Source organism: Gastrolobium bilobum, unplaced genomic scaffold (assembly GCF_033153095.1).
Source record: "Gastrolobium bilobum isolate Gb01-03AN ecotype WA unplaced genomic scaffold, APGP_CSIRO_Gbil_v1 utg9915, whole genome shotgun sequence".
In the NCBI taxonomy this organism is placed as follows: domain Eukaryota; kingdom Viridiplantae; phylum Streptophyta; class Magnoliopsida; order Fabales; family Fabaceae; genus Gastrolobium; species Gastrolobium bilobum.
Window position 1 is genome coordinate 37,182 of NW_026899813.1, and position 18,303 is coordinate 55,484.

Consider the following 18,303-nt stretch of genomic DNA (forward strand, 5'->3'; position numbering starts at 1 on the left):
ACTAACAGCAGTTCAGCAATCACAAAAAAAATTCAAACTATATGATTTTTTTACGCTTTTGATCTCCTGCAACGGCGCCAAAAACTTGTTGCTTTGCTAACAGTTATACAAGTATCCGCGCAAGTATACATGACAACAAGTAATGTAGAGCTTGTTTGAGTCCAGTTATCGTTCCCATAAGGATCTTTGGCTTTTTTAACTTGACTATAAAATTTGAATTTGTTATAACTAAATTCAATCTAAAAAAGAAAATAATAATAAAAATAAAATAATCACAAGACTAATCTGAAATAGCAATGACTACATTACTATTTTATTTTTAGACTTTTCTGAATTAATTTTGGATTCAATTGTTCTAAAAGATGGAAAGCAATAAGAAATCAATTTAAGAAGTGTTTTGTTTTTGTTTTTGATGTAAACAATTTTTAGAGAAAAATGTAAACTAGAAGGTTGATCAAATGCTAAAACAGAGAAAAGAAAATGAGTTGGTGAAAATATTTAGAAAAATGAGTTGAGTTTTTGGTTCTCCTTCCCCCACCGTGCTTGAAAGAATGATTTGTTTAACAAGTTGCTCATCCAAAAATTTCTAGTTAACGGAACTCACTCGTTAATTTTTAATCTCTAAGAATTATTTTATCCAAAATCAACCACTTACATATCTCTATGCCAAATGAGATTATGACTCTTGAGACTCAGGTCCAATTTTACATAGAGGACTCATTCATGTCTAAAGTGAGAACCCTTGAATGATCTCTGATAACACATATTTTCTTACACTTATTTATTACTTTTGATTATTATTTTTAGGATTTATTTGAGTTAAATAAAGGTCTTTTGAGTCAAATCAGAATTCTAGATTTTAATTGGGTTTAATTGATTTTCGTCAGAATTTTCTAAATTTATACTACTTTCGTATTTTGACTATATCTCAATCTACATATGTCCTATTAACTCCTTTCTTGTTGCGTTTTGCAGCTAACAGAAAGGGCTACAATCTCTATTTCAGCCACTGAAGCCCAATTCGGACAATAAGATGGTGGAAACCTGAGCCCAAGATGACATGTTTTTGCTGGAATTTTATTTTGAATTTTGGACTTGTAAATTAAATTAGAACCCAATGTGTTTAGGGCACAATGCCATGTTTTAATATTTTATTTTATTTTGTTAAGTTTTTATTTTATGTATGGGCCGAAGTAGTGGAACTCTAGCCCGTTCTGAATGTGAGTTATTTAAGGGAAATTTTAGGAAACCCTTCGGCAGTCAGATTTTGGATTAAACGATTGTTTGGAAGTCTTTCTTTGAAATTCAAGATTCTGCATTCTTTTCTTTTCATCTTCTTCTTCTCTTTTATTTTATATTGATTGATGTTTAACCTTGCGATGCTGGGCTAAACACCTTTAATCAATCTTAGGATTAAAGGTTCGTTAGTTTATTTCAGAGGATATATTTAAATTTTTTAAATCAATTTCATTTTTTTCCAATTCAGATTGAATATCATGCGATTGTAGGTATTCAAACTGAATAATGCGATTGCATTCTATAAAGGAAAATTGATCATTAGATCTAATGATCAGATTAATTAACCAATGAACATAATTTGAACAGATTTAAATTACTGCGATTGCATAGTTTAAATATTGTATTCAACCAAACACTAGGCGATAGTCTCGAGAGAGTTTCCAATTGAATTTGAGGATTCCGAATTTAATTGGGGTTAATCACAAATTGATAATTTATTTTTATCCAATGACGAAATAAATTAATGAATCCTAATTCCTTACGTTGATTGCTTTTAATTCTGATTTTTAAATCATTTTTTCAATTCTGTTTTTATTTTAATTTCCAATCAACAAAATCTCCCTTTCCCTTTTTATATTTTATTTTACAGAACATTTTTAATTTCTAGCAGGTTCTTTGGGAGACGATCCGAGTTGTCCTATCACTACAAACCTAAAGCTCGATAATTTGCGTGGATTCGACAGCGCACGTCAATCTCTGATTCAAGTCTGTGAGCTTAATGCAGAGTCCAGAATGAGTTGTTTCTCAACAACTAATTCCTAAATAATCCTCTAACATCCGGAATCCTCTAACATCCGGCTGGACTGCAGAAAATTTAAACACAGAAATAGCATTAAACAACTAAGATAAAACATAAAAATCCAGAAAACCAAACATTCATCCAAGCATTGTGGTTTGGGTATCACCTAAACCAACCTTTAAAAGGACTAGCTCATACCCCCAAGAGTTAATGAAACAAAAGGAAAATAACAATTAAAAACTAAAATCAAACTAAGGAGAGGCTAAATCATAAGATCAGCTTTGCTACTGTAAGACTAAAAATAAAAACAGATTCTAAAAATAATGTCAACCAAGAAGCAGGAAGAAGAAGACCCCTACATTTATGCACTATCTCTTTTTATAACGCTCCATCCTTAAATGCATCAGTTGCGTGAGCTAATCTTTAACTATCCACGTGCCTCCTCTCACACGATTAGATCAATCAATGCATCATCAGCCAGTAACTACCTCAGATTCGCAAAATAAAAAAAGATTCTTCTTTATATGTGGTTTGTTTGATTTGTGGCTATGGTGGACTGATTGGGATTAGTTGATTACTAGCTCAACAAGAATCACAATTGAGGGCTTGGTTTATGTTATGGTTCGACGGATAATAGAAATCAAGATGGCTAAGCAGTCTAATTTGATATGGCCGATCGGAGAAGAAAAGGGTTAGGGCTCGTTGAGTTTGTCTTAAATTTCTGATTGAGGTAAGAGTGCATCAATAGTTCCTTTTCCCTCTTTCTTTTTTTTCTTTTTCCTATCTTATTCTCCAAAGCAATGCTGACTTGGGCCAGTTCTATTTTCTAAGTTTTTGAGCTTGAAATTGCTGCATAAGCCATTCAAATTATTCATTCAAAACAAAACACTAGAATCACGTGATACAAGATTTTGTTACATGTAATGGATCCAAATAATATTTTTCTTCAATTTAATGCCAACAATTAACACTTTAATCCAAATTGCTGCATAAATCTTTTTTCAGAAACATATCAGTTACCGTACCTCTCCTAAGCACATGAGAGAGAAATAACAAGTTTAATTAACTTTTATATGTATGCTGACATCTATAGTCTTTTAACCTGCCATCATTTAAGCTAAAAAAAAAAAAAACTGGCTCTTAAGTATTACACTTATTACACTATTACCATCTCCTTCTTCTCTGTTAGGCCAAAATCATGCATATTAAAACGACATTTCTAGTACGTTGACATATGATATAGGAAAAAATATTTGTCATTTTAATTGATATAATTTGTATTATTTTACTCTCATAAAAATATGGAATTCATGAATTTTTTTTTGTCCACTATCTTTTCTTCATAATTTATCTTTTTCTTTCATTTAAAATAACACAACTTTAAATTCTTTAAAAAATGACACAGCTTTTCCTGTGATATAAATATTGAATTTGTCGTTTCTTAATAAAAGCATGGACAATAACAACTTTATTGGACAACCAACATTAAGAGGGCATTGGTACGCGTCATTTTTTCAAAATGTCTGAGAAATTAAATTTTTTTAAATTTTAAATTTTCAAATATTATCATAAACGGAATATAAAAATTATATTTTTAAAAATCGAGATTCCGGATAAAAAAAATTTCTCCGTACCAAATGTCTTAAGTTAAATATTGATTTGTTCGATACAAACGAGGTTCCTCGTTCTCAAGTCCCAACCTTTTCTTCTCAGAACCTCCGCCAAATTTTGCGGCGATTTTTTCAATCTCCATTGCCATCTTTCTTCTTATAGCTCACTACACCCTTTTCTTTTTCCTTCCAACCTACTCTCTCTCTCAAACAATGGCACAGGTTGTGGCCACGCGATCCATTCAGAGCACCCTTTTGTGCCCCGGTTCTGGATCTGCACATGACAGAGCTCAAAAGCTCTTAAAGCCTGCAACTTTTTCTTCCAAGGTTTTCTCATCAGAAGGGAACAAATGCTCCAAAATTGGCTTCAGAAGTTCTCAGATCAATGCAAGGAAATCTGCACCTACTGAAGTCATCCCAGTCTCACCTGAAGATGACCCAAAGGTTCGTGCTTTTTGTCACTCTTTCTATAAATTTGCACTTACTTATTGTTTGGTTGTTGAGAAAATGATTGGAAGTATGGAAATTTTAGAAGATGAAAATGATGGAGAATGCAAATGGTTGTGAGTTTTTGAGGAAATTGTTGTGACCCCTTTTTGTGTTATGGTGATTAGATTGAGGAGCATTTGCAGCATTTACGTGGGGTGCAGCAATTCGGTGACACTTCGGGTGGAATGTGGTCGAAGCCCACGTATAGGCGCAAGACAAAGATTGTATGTACTATTGGACCTTCTACAGATACCAAGGAAATGATTTGGAAGCTGGCTGAGGCTGGGATGAATGTTGCTCGCCTCAATATGTCTCATGGAGACCATGCTTCTCATCAAAAAGTTATTGACTTGGTTAAAGAATATAATGCACAAACCAAGGACAATGTGATTGCAATTATGCTTGACACTAAGGTTAGTTCTTCCCTCAAGCAATATAGTTTCCTCAATAATGATTTAGTGGAATACTACTAATTGACTGCATTTGTTAAATTACTGTTATTGTATGAATAGTTTTTAAATTTTTCTTTAGAAATAGCCAGCAAAAGTGATAGCCTCAAGCTATTACTTCACACGCGAACAAGGAATTAAAGAAACAACGTATATTATATTTCAGCAATTCGAGTTTGCTGATTACTCCAGAAGTTGAGATGAAGAAGAAAACAAGTTTGTTACAAGGTTTTAGCTACCCTCTCACCGTTCCTTCCCACCTATTATACTGAAACAGAAATACATGGATAATGGGCTAAAACGAAGTGGCCCAATACACATCAAGTCCTACTTACTATATTCAGCCCAAGTTATACTTGCTGACTTATTACACTCAGCCCAGCCACACACTGAGCGGTCGAATACTTCCTTGACACATCCTACCCACGTGTATCAAGCACATAATCCTTGGTCCACCTAGCTGGAAGCTTGACTCGGTCACCCCTCCTCAGTTGCGTGTTCTTCTTCCTCTCTGGTCCCTTTATCTTGTATTCTCCTCCCTCGCTTCCATGGATGTCCATCACCTCTCTTCCTGGTTTAAGGTCCCTATCAAATCCCTCCTCCCTTAAAGAGTCAATCTTGTCCTCAAGATTGAATTGGGGAAACGCTTGACAGAACTCAGACGCTGACATCCACGACGCGTCTTCAAGCGGAAGTCCTCGCCACTGGACTAGAACCTGCAAGTCCTAGCCTTTAACACTTGAAATGGTCCGAGAACGCACTATGGCAAGCGGATCTGTCACTGGGTGATTTTCCCAGGTCTCTATTGGTAGCGGTTGTGGATGAAAGGACAGATTTTGTCTGAAGGCTTTGAGTAAAGATACGTGAAACACAAGGTGTATTTTCGATCCTTCAGGGAGTGCCAAGCGATAAGCAACCGCTCCGATGTGTTCGGTGATAAGAAAAGGGCCATAATACCTTCGACGGAGCTTCGAAAATGTCTGGTTCCTGACTGATTTCTGTCGGTAAGGCTGGAGCTTGACCAAAACTTGCTCTCCCACCGCGTACTGGATGTCACAGCGGTGCTTGTCAGCTTGATTTTTCATACTCTGACGAGTCCGGTGTAAATTTTCCCTGATTTGGCGGATAATAACATCCCTCTGTGTTAAAAGGGTCTCCACGGCTTCAATCTGAGAAGACTCTCCATCATACGGTTGCAGAGCAGGGGGTAAACGGCCATAGAGGACCTGGAAGGGAGTGGATCCGATGGACGAATGATAGGAAGAGTTATATGAAAACTCTGCCCATCATAAGTACTGAACCCAACTCTGAGGATTCTCCATTGTATAGCAGCGTAAATATTGCTCTAAACCTCGATTAGTGACCTCTGTCTGTCCATCACTTTCAGGGTGATTCGCGGTACTGAAATGAAGACGGGTACCACTCAATCGGAATATCTCTTGCTAGAATTTGCTGATAAAAATGCGATCCCTATCTGACACGATTGACCGAGGCACTCCATGGAGTCTACAGATATCAGAAATGAATACTGAAGCCACTTTTGAAGCGGTAAAGTTACTGGCCAAGGCAGAAAAATGGGCGTACTTGGACAGCCTGTTCATTACCACCATGATGGCTGTTTTTCCTTCAGATTGGGGAAGCCCAACTATGAAATCCATTGACAAATCTTCCCATACAGCATGTGGAATAGCTAGCAGTTGGAGAAGGCCAGCAGGAGACAAAGGCTGATATTTAGTAACTTGACACACAGGGCAGGTGCGCACGAACTCCTGAACATCCTGCTTCATGTTGCTCCAGAAATAGTGCGTGGAAATTCGATGTAGTGTTTTTTTGACTCCTCTATGACCGCCAATTACCGTGGAGTGGAATTCATGCAACAAGGTAGTCTTTATGTCAGATGTGCTGGCTAAAACAATCCTGCCTTTGTAGAAAATCAACCCTTCTTTAAAAGAGTATTGCTCGTAGCCTTCTTTCTGCTCCTGGATTGCCTTTCCCAATCTAACTAACTCGGATTTGTTCGTGACCTCAACCTTGATGGAGTCCAGGAGTGGGTTGATTAATGTGGTCAATGTGAGTAGGGAGTGCTGCTCTGGCTCCTCATGTTTCGCTCCCTCATGAACTCTGGACAACGCATCCGCCACCTTGTTAACAGCCTCTAGATAATACTCGATGGTATAATCAAACCCCAAGAGCTTCACCAGAAAGCGTTGCTGCTCCGGCGTTTGAATTACCTGAGCCATCAACTCTTTGATGCTGTGCTGATCCGTCCTGATTGTAAACTTACTGCCTAACAGGTATTGACGAAATTTTGCAACACTTTATGTTATGGCAAATAATTCCCTAACATAAGTGGATGACTGCTGCATTTTTGTTGACAGCTTGCGGCTAAAATAAGCTATGGGCTGATTGTTTTGGCTGAGAACTGCCCCAATTCCAATCCCTGATGCATCTGTGGTAAGCACGAAGGGTTTACTGAAATCCGGTAAGGCTAATACCGGTGGATTAGAGAGGACCTCTTTCAGCTGTTGCATAGCTTGGTTGCACTGTCATTCCACTGAAAGCCATCTTTTTGGAGAAGTGTGGTCAAGGGTGCTGCCAATTGAGAAAAGCCCCTAACAAACTTCCTATAGTACCCGACCAGCCCCAGGAATCCTCTAATTGCTTCACTGTTGTGGGGGTTTTCCATTCTGTGATAGCCCTGATTTTCTTTGTATCTGGCCGTACTCCTGTGGCTCCAACCACATGTCCCAAGTATTCCACCTCCGATTGGCCAAATGAACATTTCTCCCTTTTTGCATAAAGTTGGTTCTCCTGTAAACAACTAAGCACTGCCCGTAGGTGTCCCAAATGATCCAATATGGTCCTGCTATACACCAAAATGTCATCAAAGAAAACAGTTACAAATTTTCTCAAGAAAGGTTTAAGTATCGAGTTCACGATTCCCTGGAAAGTAGCTGGTGCGTTGGTTAGGCCAAAAGGCATGACTACGAATTCGTAGTGGCCTTCGTGGGTGCGAAATGCTGTCTTATAGATATCTTGTTCAGCCATTCGGATTTGGTGGTAGCCGGACCTCAGATCCAACTTGGAAAACACTGTGGCTCCAGATAGTTCATCCAGCATTTTGTCTACAGTGGGGATTGGAAACCGGTTGGCTATTGTCACCTGATTGGGGGCTCGGTAATCCACACAAAACCGCCAGGTCCCATCCTTCTTCTTGACTAGTAAGACAGGAGACGAGAAAGGACTTAAACTACGTCTGATCACTCCTGACTCCATCATATCTTTGACCATTTTTTCTATCTCAGTCTTTTGAAAATGGGGATACCTATATGGTCTGACATTAACTGTTGTGGTTTCACGTACCAGATGAATTCGGTGATCTTCCTCGCGGAAAAGGGTAAACTGGATGGCTTCTCAAATAAATTTGCAAATTCCTGCAAGACTTGTTGTACCTGGCCATCTAACTCCTGGTCCGCATATTGCAAATTTTCACTGGTGTGTTCTATAGCCTGCAACTGGTACAAGTAAGCAACTGAGTGAGATGAAGTCAGCTTGCGCAATTGATTCAGTTGAATGGCTTCCATATTCACATTGGACTCCCCCTTGATTTCCACTAGCTGGCCATCTTTCTCAAATTTCATCACCAACTGTATGTAGTTGATGGTCACATCCCCCCATTCGAACAACCATTGTACACCCAAAACGACTTCAGCTCCCTGTATAGGTAACACATACAAATCGGGACAGAATCCATGGCCTTGAATATCTAAGGAAACTCGAGAGCACACCCCTAGACAATTCATCACCTCTCCATTACCTACCAAGACTTGAAACTTATGGGTTGGTCTGGTTTCGAGGCCTAAGAATTTGACCAATCGATCTTGTATGAAATTGTGGGTCGATCCCCCTTCCACCAGAATTTGAACTGCTGTATTATTGATTCTCCCTTTCACCCGTAAGGTGCTATTGGAGTGTTGACCAGCCATGGCATGTAAGCTGATCTCTGGTATGGAGCTAATCTCTCTTTCATCTCCTCCTATCTTCTCATTAGTAACCTCGTGTTCCAGCCCCAATTCATGAGCATGAATGCCCACTGATTCTTCTCCCTCATCCTGTACAACCAGAATGAACATTTTCCCCTTACACACATGGGTCCTGTTAAACTTTTCATCGCAATAATAGCACAACCCTTTCTCCCTTTTCTCTGCCATTTCTGCCGTAGTCAATCTTTTGATGGGTATATTTTCTTTCTTTACTGCCGTGCTCAGAGCATTAGACGTTGGGATGTAGGTAAAAGCCCCGGTTGGTTCACTCCTCCAGATGCAAAAGTGTTTCTGTTGTTAAATCATCTTATAGGACTTTTATCATTAATCTTATCTTCAACTAACTTTGCCAAGTCAATAGCCTGCTCTAAAGTTGCAGGTAAATGCATACGAATCTCTTTACGTATTTCTGGTTTGAGCCCAGATTCAAAATAGCTCTGGAGACTTACATCATCGATTCCAATCACCTGATTAGCCAATTGCTCGAACTGTGTTTGATACTCAGCAACAATTGTCACTTGAGCCAGACGTCCTAATTCTCCTCTCAGATCACGGTAGCGAGAAGGTCCAAATCTGGCGCGTAATGCCACCAGAAATTGTTCCCACGCTCTTAATCTACCATTGCGATCCATCCAATGGTACCATTCCTCTGCAGATCGATCCATGTGGAAGGATGTTAACGTGAATTTCTCTGTATCTGTGAGGTTGTGAAACCCGTAGAATTGCTGGATTTTATGGATCCACGACTCTGGATTACCACCAGAAAAACGAGGTATGCTTAGTTTCACGGATTTGAATGCGTTCATCCCGAATAAATCTCCCAATCCTCCCTGTGATGTTCCTTCTGTCTTATTTTTATTTTTCTGATTCTGGTCCAATTTGGCTTCCACCAAGGTTAACTTCATGTTCATTTCCTTCAACAGGTTACCCAGTGCATTAAACTGCTCGTCATGATGTGCCAGTCGATTTAAGCATTCATCGATTGCACCTTGCTTAACAGTGCTGCAAGTTCTTTCTGCCATGGTCAAGATCAGAAGTTGCCTCTCAGTGAATGCACCAAAATGATAGCCTCAAGCTATTACTTCACACGCGAACAAGGAATTAAAGAAACAACGTATATTATATTTCAGCAATTCGAGTTTGCTGATTACTCCAGAAGTTGAGATGAAGAAGAAAACAAGTTTGTTACAAGGTTTTAGCTACCCCCTCACCGTTCCTTCCCACCTATTATACTGAAACAGAAATACATGGATAATGGGCTAAAACGAAGTGGCCCAATACACATCAAGTCCTACTTATTATATTCAGCCCAAGTTATACTTGCTGACTTATTACACTCAGCCCAGCCACACACTGAGCGGTCGAATACTTCCTTGACACATCCTACCCACGTGTATCAAGCACATAATCCTTGGGCCACCTAGCTGGAAGCTTGACTCGGTCACCCCTCCTCAGTTGCGTGTTCTTCTTCCTCTCTGGTCCCTTTATCTTGTATTCTCCTCCCTCGCTTCCATGGATGTCCATCACCTCTCTTCCTGGTTTAGGGTCCCTATCAAAAAGACACACTGGTTAAAATGAAATTTTAACTTTTTTTTCAAGTTTGATTGGTACATGCATTATCCCTACAGACAAAAGGTATGATCAATAATTTTGGGTGTAATATACTACATACAGGAGATGAGATGACTTGTATAATGACCATCGTGGAAGGTGCTGCAATGAAATGGATTCCATTTTTCTTGTTAGTTCTTTTGGCATTTCGTTGCAGCACCCTCCATGATGATTATGACAGATGGTGTTTAGTATTCCTCTTCATTGGTGTTGATTAAATTTTCTAGGCGAAAAGTAGTTTGAATTATTGATTAAACTATATGAGATAATATGACAGGGTATGCCTAGTTCATATTCTTAGTCTTACCTGTAACTAAGCTTGTAGGTGAAAATATGAAATCTCCTGCATACCATGACTGATTGATACAATGCTCCTCATAAATAATTTCATTTATGTCTTTCTCTTATAAGTACATTCAATACATTGTACTGTTTAAGTTGTAGTTTGGCTTGTTATAGGAGAGAACATGCAAGGCAAATGTGAGGGGCTACTTTGTTTGATACTAGTCCCTCTCTTTCCTGTATTTCACAAAGGGACAAGGTAGGAGTGGCTCCCTCCCCGATAATGACTTGGTCTACATATAGATTGCATTTTTATTTACTCATGCCACAAATTAATGGTGCTCTTTTTTGGTGTAAAATATCATAACCTCAAATGTCAGTGCTTTGCTCAGTGATTAAGTAGCTGACAAATATCAGTAGGCACTTATTGTTATTTATTTATTTTGTTGTCGGTACCATGATTTTATGGTACAATGAGTTTGATACCTCTTGCAAATGCAAGGTAAGTCTGCCTATTAAAACCTTTCCTTGAACCCTATGCAGTGCGGTAGCTTTACAGCACCAGATGCCACATGCATGCGTGACTCCAACTATACTGGGCTTGCCTTACTTCTATTTGCTGGGTGATAATTTCAATTTGTCCCCTTTCTTTAACAAATGAGAAATTGAGAATGTGATATATTTGTATATAGGTCTTTGTTAGGATTTTATTTTAATAAAAAGAAACTCATTAAGGCGTAGATAAGAAAAGTACAAGAATAGACCAAAGCCTAAGGGGTACTCCGCACCAAAAAAAAAGGGAAATAAAACAAATAAGAAAGAGAAAACATCATTGGCGCAAAGCCACCCTGTCCCTTTGAATATCTCTTTAGGGTACCCCCTTAAAGAGATAATGGGTTTACACCAAACAGAAGCCTATCACCTAATCTTATCTTAAACAAGGTTGTTATCAATTGCAAGCATAATAGCTGCTATAACAGCTTAGCAGACCATGGTGCCCTTCCTGAATGCTTGTAGTAGAGCACTTTATATTGTGGTGCGAAGCACCACAATGGGATGCAATAGTGGCCGATAGCCTACATGGAGCCAACTTCTTGGTTTCAGCCTCACTAAAAGTCTAAAACCCACCTTCATTGAATGAGTTGCGCTGTTAACTACAACAGCAATATCAAAATCATCTTTATCCCAAACTAGTTGGGATCGATGTTCGATGAACCGAATAAAAAGCTAGAATAGATTGGAAATATACAAATAAATAGTAAAAATAAAATGAAATAAATAGAAATCAGGAAAAATAAGACAATAAGTAAAGGGAAAAAGGACTAAAAATGGCCATCCAAAACATTGGAAATAACAAATCTAACCCCCCCCCCCCCAATGCTAATGACTTTCGTCCATTCCATCCTAAAACAAATAGTACTCCAATCTATTTTCCACTCCTTAAGTTTTGTTTTCCTACTTTCCCACAAGCAAGTCTCGACCAACCTCTTCCTCTCTTTGTGTCTTGCTCTTAGTAACAAACTTTTGTTCTTATATGAGTATCTAGGGGTCTTCGAAGAAGATGCCCAAACAATCTTAATCTATGTTCGCTCGTCTTTTCTGCCACCGGTGCTACTCGTACTCTTTGATATCTCCATTTCTTATCATCTCCATCTTTGTAAGACCACACATTCACCTTAACATCCGTATTTCAGCTATAATAAGAATTATATTGTTTGGTTTTGATTAAATTTGTGAGAATAATTGCTTTTTTAAAAAATAAAAATTAAAAAAGCTCTCATTGAAATTTTGATTATAAGTTGTTTTGAACACAAAATAGGGAGGGTGACCATTTTGCCACACCTAGCAAAAAAATTTACCAGACTGCCACGCCAACAGTAAATTTTGCCAAAATGCCACGCGGCATATTTCGCTACACTGTGTAGTGAAATATGTTTGCATATAATTCGCTACACAGTGTAGCAAAATATGCCATGTCAGGCTGTGCAGTCAGCAAAAATGACACGTGTCCTGACATGGCATATTTCGCTACACTGTGTAGCGAATTATATGCAAACATATTTCACTACACAGTGTAGCGAAATATGCCGCGTGGCATTTTGGCAAAATTTACTGTTGGCGTGGCAGTCTGGTAAATTTTTTTGCCAGGCGTGGCAAAATGGTCACTGTTCCCACAAAATAAGCTAAATCCAAATATACATGAGAAAGTGTGCAGCTTATACACAATTTATCTAAAAAATTATTCTTTTCAAATCAAGAGTATTTGTTTCTGTGATTTCTGATATTTTTTTTTTTTTTTTCAGGGTCCTGAGGTTAGGAGTGGGGATTTGCCACAGCCAATTAATTTAGAACCTGGGCAGGAATTCACTTTTACTATTCAGAGAGGTGTTGGAACTGCAGACTGTGTTAGTGTCAACTATGATGATTTTGTCAATGATGTGGAAGTGGGGGACATGCTTCTGGTTGATGGTATGGTTATGAAATGAAATTATCAATTAAAATGTGAAAATTACTTAAAACTTTGTGCCATCCTCATTGGATTGATAAGTCAGAAACTCAAACACTGGAGTAGTGTAGTTTATGGAAGAGTTTGTCCTGCAATGGGGGGCAAAGCTGGTAATTATAAAAATAATGTATTCTTAGAATTGGTCTCCCAAAGACACCTTCTGGTGAAAATGTTATCACTTTGTTTTTTGATCTGTTTATAATTGAGATACATGGATAGCTTTTTGATCTAACAAACATGTTCTGGTTTAAGGATGAGAGTGATAAGATCCTAGTCAGCAAAGAATTTAGAAGGGTGTACAAAAGAAAGAGAAGCGGGGGAATATTGCATAATCTCCACTCCTAACAACTTTTGCTGACTTAGCATTATGCAATATTCCCCCGCTTCTCTTTCTTTTGTACACCCTTCTAAATTCTTTGCTGACTAGGATCGTATCAGAGAGCATTTGCATCATTGCATGTCTTGCAATCTATTGTATACTTTCATTATTAAGTTTGAAACAAACATGTTTGGATCCTGTTATCCTGCCTTCCACCCTCGTTTGTGGAGGACAGGTCATAGCATGCTGTTTAGATCCATAGGGCCTTAATTATAATTTATTTTTCTCACATAAGTTTCAATCAACATATAAAATAACCCAAACTGTTGAAGGATGTAATGATGATGTTTTTCTAATGAAGAATTTGATAGGGGAGATAAAATGTTCAACGCTGTCAACAACTTATTTAGCACTCTTATAGTTATAGGATACCTTGTCTTTTTATTCTAAAAAATGGTGGAAGTTTAAGGTGAAAAGGCAATTTTGCTCACTCTTTGATGTATGCTCTAGGTGAATAATGCTTCGATGAACTAATGATTCTTGATGTATGATATAGGCGGTATGATGTCCATGGTGGTTAAGTCTAAGACACAGGATTCTGTGAAATGTGAAGTTGTTGATGGAGGCGAGCTCAAGTCAAGGAGACACTTGAATGTTAGAGGAAAAAGTGCCACGCTGCCTTCAATCACTGGTTAGAGTTCAGATTATTAATCCCATTCTTGATGATTTTCTATTGTCTATCTCTTTCTGCATGCCTCTATGTGTGAGGGTACTTGGTGGGATTGATGTTATGGTGGTTTCCTATGGATATAATCTTCACATTTATTTGTTGCAGAAAAGGATTGGGATGATATCAAATTTGGAGTGGATAACCAAGTTGACTTCTATGCTGTTTCCTTTGTTAAGGATGCTGAAGTCGTTCATGAACTGAAGAAGTATTTGAAGAGTAAATATTAAAAAAAATTCAAAAATACTTTTTAAAATTTATCTGATTACTTTGCTGCATGTTTAAATCATAAATATGATAATCTTCCCATTCAATACTGCAGGCTGTGGTGCTGATATACATGTCATCGTAAAAATTGAAAGTGCCGACTCTATACAAAACCTGCATTCAATTATCACTGCGTCTGATGGGGTGCTAACCCTATCCTTGCATTATTTCTTTATGCTTTCTGCTTGATTGTGTGGGCGATTTAGAATATATTGTAAATACAAAAATCTTCTTTACAGTTCAATGTATTTTGCTTAGTGGTTTTTGTGGCGTACTGCTTTATTGATTGTTGATGTTGACCTGTGTACTTTTGCCTTCCTGTTTAGGCTATGGTTGCCAGAGGAGATCTTGGTGCTGAGCTCCCTATTGAAGAGGTTCCACTTTTGCAGGTAAACTCCTTTTCAAAAGAACTGAGAAATCAGTGCATAAAGAAAAGTATCAATTGGTATTATTTATGTAACTGGTCGTTGAGCTCATCTTCACATCCATAATGCGTGTTAATGCAGGAAGAGATTATCAGCTTGTGCCGTAGCATGGGAAAGGCTGTTATTGTGGCAACAAATATGCTGGAAAGCATGATTGTTCACCCAACTCCAACACGGGCGGAGGTGTCAGATATAGCAATCGCTGTTCGAGAAGGTTCTGACGGAATAATGTTGTCTGGAGAAACTGCTCATGGAAAGTAAGTAATAGCTTTCGCTGTCCCCACATGCCCAATTACTTTGAAAGGCTAGTCTAGGGAGTAGGTCTCGGTAAGGCCTGGAGACATTTTTTTCCTTCCTGTTCAAACCTTTTTCTCTTCTTCTATGGTCTTCTCCCAGGCCAAAAAAGGCAAAATAACACAAGTATTAAATATTTTTTTTGTTATATATCTCCTATTTGAGTTCATACAAGTTAATCACTCAGTTAAGCACCAAAAATACAAAAAAAGCAAAGAGAAGTTGGTCTTAACAAAAGTTAGTGTTACCTTAAGATAGTTTGGGATTTTAATATTGTGCATTATTGAGGGTAAGTATATGCGACTTTAAATGTTTGAGTATTGTGTCTTTGTATTTTAGTAGTAGCAGGTAAGTGACCTTGTGGACAACTCAGGGCCTTAACTGGAAATGTCTCTAAATTTATAAATAAGCAGGGGCATGAACTGATACTATGAAAATAATGCAATTGATTGATTGTTTTCATTATCTAGCCAACCAGAATGATTCAATTTATTATAATGCAGGTTCCCTCTAAAAGCTGTGAAAGTAATGCATACAGTGGCATTACGGACAGAAGCCACCATACCAGCTGGTCAAATGCCACCTAATATCGGTCAAGTGTTCAAGGTTTCACGTTGATCTATCTTGTTGCCACAATGATCATTTTATTGTATCCATTGCACTCTCATTTGATTGTCACCAATAAAATCTGTAAATCTTTTTTCGTATGGTCCTATGTAGAATCACATGAGCGAGATGTTTGCATACCATGCAACCATGATGTCTAACACCCTTGGAACCTCAACTGTTGTCTTCACTAGAACGGGTTTCATGGCTATCCTACTGAGCCACTATCGTCCTTCCGGAACCATATTTGCTTTTACAGATGAGTGAGTTCGTTTTTTATCCTTTCCCTTATTGATAAGAAAACTTGGTTTTTTTGAAAATTTTGGGAAAATATCCGTACATAATAAGGGAAAGGATTTCCAGAAAATATATCTTATGAATAAACTTCTTTAAATGTTTATAACTGTTATGCTTTTCCAGAAGCTGTTAAAAGTAGCAGTTTACCTATGAGTTGATTTCTTTTGTTTTGTTGACATATGTATTGAAAAAATGTGAATCAGTTTGCATGTATCTTCTTTAATAGAATGACAGATTTAATATCTACCTGATTTTGCTGGTCTTTCAGGAAGAGGGTACAACAAAGGCTGGCTTTATATCAAGGAGTCTGTCCTATATACATGAAATTCGGTGATGATGCTGAAGAGACTTTCACAAGAGCCTTGGATTTGCTGCAGGTAATGTTTTGGGGACGTATACAGTGGTTGAGTTATTTCCTAACTGGGTTCAAAGTACTTCTAAGTTCTAACAAGTAACATGATAAATGGCGGTTTGAAGTTTTAACCGATTTTAAAATCTTCATATGGTTTCCTGGAAATGGATCATGTCATGCGTTAGTTCACATGATCATGTCATGTGAAAGGATCCTAACCATTCATGGGCAAATCAATGGTCATGATCTTGTCACTCTTTATTCTAATATTTTTTCTCTCTCATTCCCCATCACCATTGATTCACCCATGAATGGTTAGGATCTTCCCACATGACATGGTCATATTAACCAACGCATAAAGAGGATCCACTCCCTGATTTCCCCCTCCTGATACAATTCCAGATATAATTGTGTCTGGGTCTATTCATGCATGTTATACTTTAAAAATGGCCCTTTGTATGAACTTCTAGCTACTGGTTATTAACTATGGGAATGTCCACTGATTCTATTAACTAACCTTGATTTTGACAGGCATTTTTTTGTGCTATGCAACTAGTGAGTAGGGACACTTGGCTCTCCAATTCCTTTTTATGGGCTTTTGACCATCAAAGAAAAAGCAATTCTTTTAAATGGATTCTTAAACTTGTACTGAATATAAACTCAATTTATGATTTCATTGTTTAAATTTGTGGCTATTACATGAAAATCATTAACTAGTCAAATACACTTTGAATGTGATTGCTGAATTTTTTCTGGGATGCCACTAACTGAATAAATTCTTCTGCACTAAGAGAGTACTCGCACAAAACTGCTTAAACTAAGGCTTATCTTACCATTGCCCTATCTATTCTTGTTTCTTTATGATCACATTTGAATGGTTTTGATGTGCAGAAGCAAGGAATGGTGAAGCAAGGAGAAGAAGTGGCACTTGTGCAAAGTGGTAGGCAACCCATATGGAGGTTCCAATCCACTCACAATATCCAGGTCAGGAAAGTGTAGACAAAAAGAATGACGGAGAGTGATCGCTAGTCATATTTCAAGACACGTTACCTTTAATTTTAGAAGAGCATCATCTTTTTCCCTCTTAGCTGCATGATGCCAGTCTTGCTTTTTCGTGGTTTTGCTTCCTTTCTAAGTTTCATCTTCTCTTCTATTTTTATTGGCAATATTTTTTTCTCTAAAATTTTGTTATGCTTTTAAATTTGCCACTGACAACGTGTGTTACATGTTATTGAAATTTTGATGATAAATTCAAATGAGAATTGCTCTCAACCATCAAGGACTGATTTTTATGTAGTTTACATTCAACAACCAAGTTAGCATATCTTTTTTTATTTTGTATAAAAGTTAGCATATCTTTGAGCTGCTTAAAAGAATGTACAGATCTTTTTTGTATCGTTATATTTCAACGTCTTGCTCTTCTTTTTGCTTTTCTTAATTCAACCGAGTTTCGAAGGGAAAAAAAAATAAAAGAATAGAAAGCTTTCACTTTTTATTTTATTTATGGGGAAACAACTTCTCATTTTTATTTATTTATTTTTTATAAGGGATCTATTAGTCTCCTTCTAAAGGAGATAATACTTTTTCCTGCAGACCTAAAAAGTTGTGGGTCCATTCATATTTTTTTTTTCTTTTAATGGGACCCGTTGCTCACTTGTATCTATCGCTGGAGATAAAAAATTTCTGTAATGGGGTGTTTGGTTTAAGGATTTGGTTGAGATTGATAGGGAAATAATTCATAGGCATCTAAGCTAACAATGTTTGGTTGAAGGATTTGTCAAACTTACCTACCTAAATGAGTTTCCTATCAAACCATGTTGCATATGTATCTCCCTCTATTTAGCCGGCTAAAGAAACCCAATGACAGGATGGTATTCATGAAAAGCAGCCTAAATTGGTCATACTCCATTCTATGCAAAAGACGAGCTTATCCTCACTTTAAGCGCGCGAAAGGAGCTTGGCAACACGGTATATTTTGTATTCGTAGC

The 18,303-nt window shown here is 37.6% G+C and overlaps 1 protein-coding gene across 1 annotated transcript; it reads left to right on the top strand.

Moving 5' to 3' along the window:
• Window positions 1-3,851: 3,851 nt before the first annotated feature.
• Window positions 3,852-17,528, top strand: LOC133293737 (plastidial pyruvate kinase 2-like). The gene is made up of 12 exons (XM_061492337.1): window positions 3,852-4,092; window positions 4,263-4,550; window positions 12,826-12,991; window positions 13,904-14,038; window positions 14,183-14,293; window positions 14,397-14,485; window positions 14,668-14,730; window positions 14,848-15,023; window positions 15,564-15,666; window positions 15,781-15,929; window positions 16,232-16,340; window positions 17,207-17,528. The coding sequence occupies exons 1-12, from the start codon at window positions 3,862-3,864 to the stop codon at window positions 17,312-17,314; spliced, it is 1,728 nt and encodes a 575-aa protein (XP_061348321.1). The 5' UTR covers window positions 3,852-3,861; the 3' UTR covers window positions 17,315-17,528.
• Window positions 17,529-18,303: the final 775 nt, after the last annotated feature.

Excerpts from the sequence above, each read along its gene's own strand:
- LOC133293737 (XM_061492337.1), top strand. The coding sequence starts at position 3,862 with ATGGCACAGGTTGTGGCCACGCGATCCATTCAGAGCACCCTTTTGTGC. Across the intron at positions 4,093-4,262 it reads CACCTGAAGATGACCCAAAG|ATTGAGGAGCATTTGCAGCA; the intron begins GTTCGTGCTTTT and ends TATGGTGATTAG. Across the intron at positions 14,486-14,667 it reads TTATCACTGCGTCTGATGGG|GCTATGGTTGCCAGAGGAGA; the intron begins GTGCTAACCCTA and ends CTTCCTGTTTAG.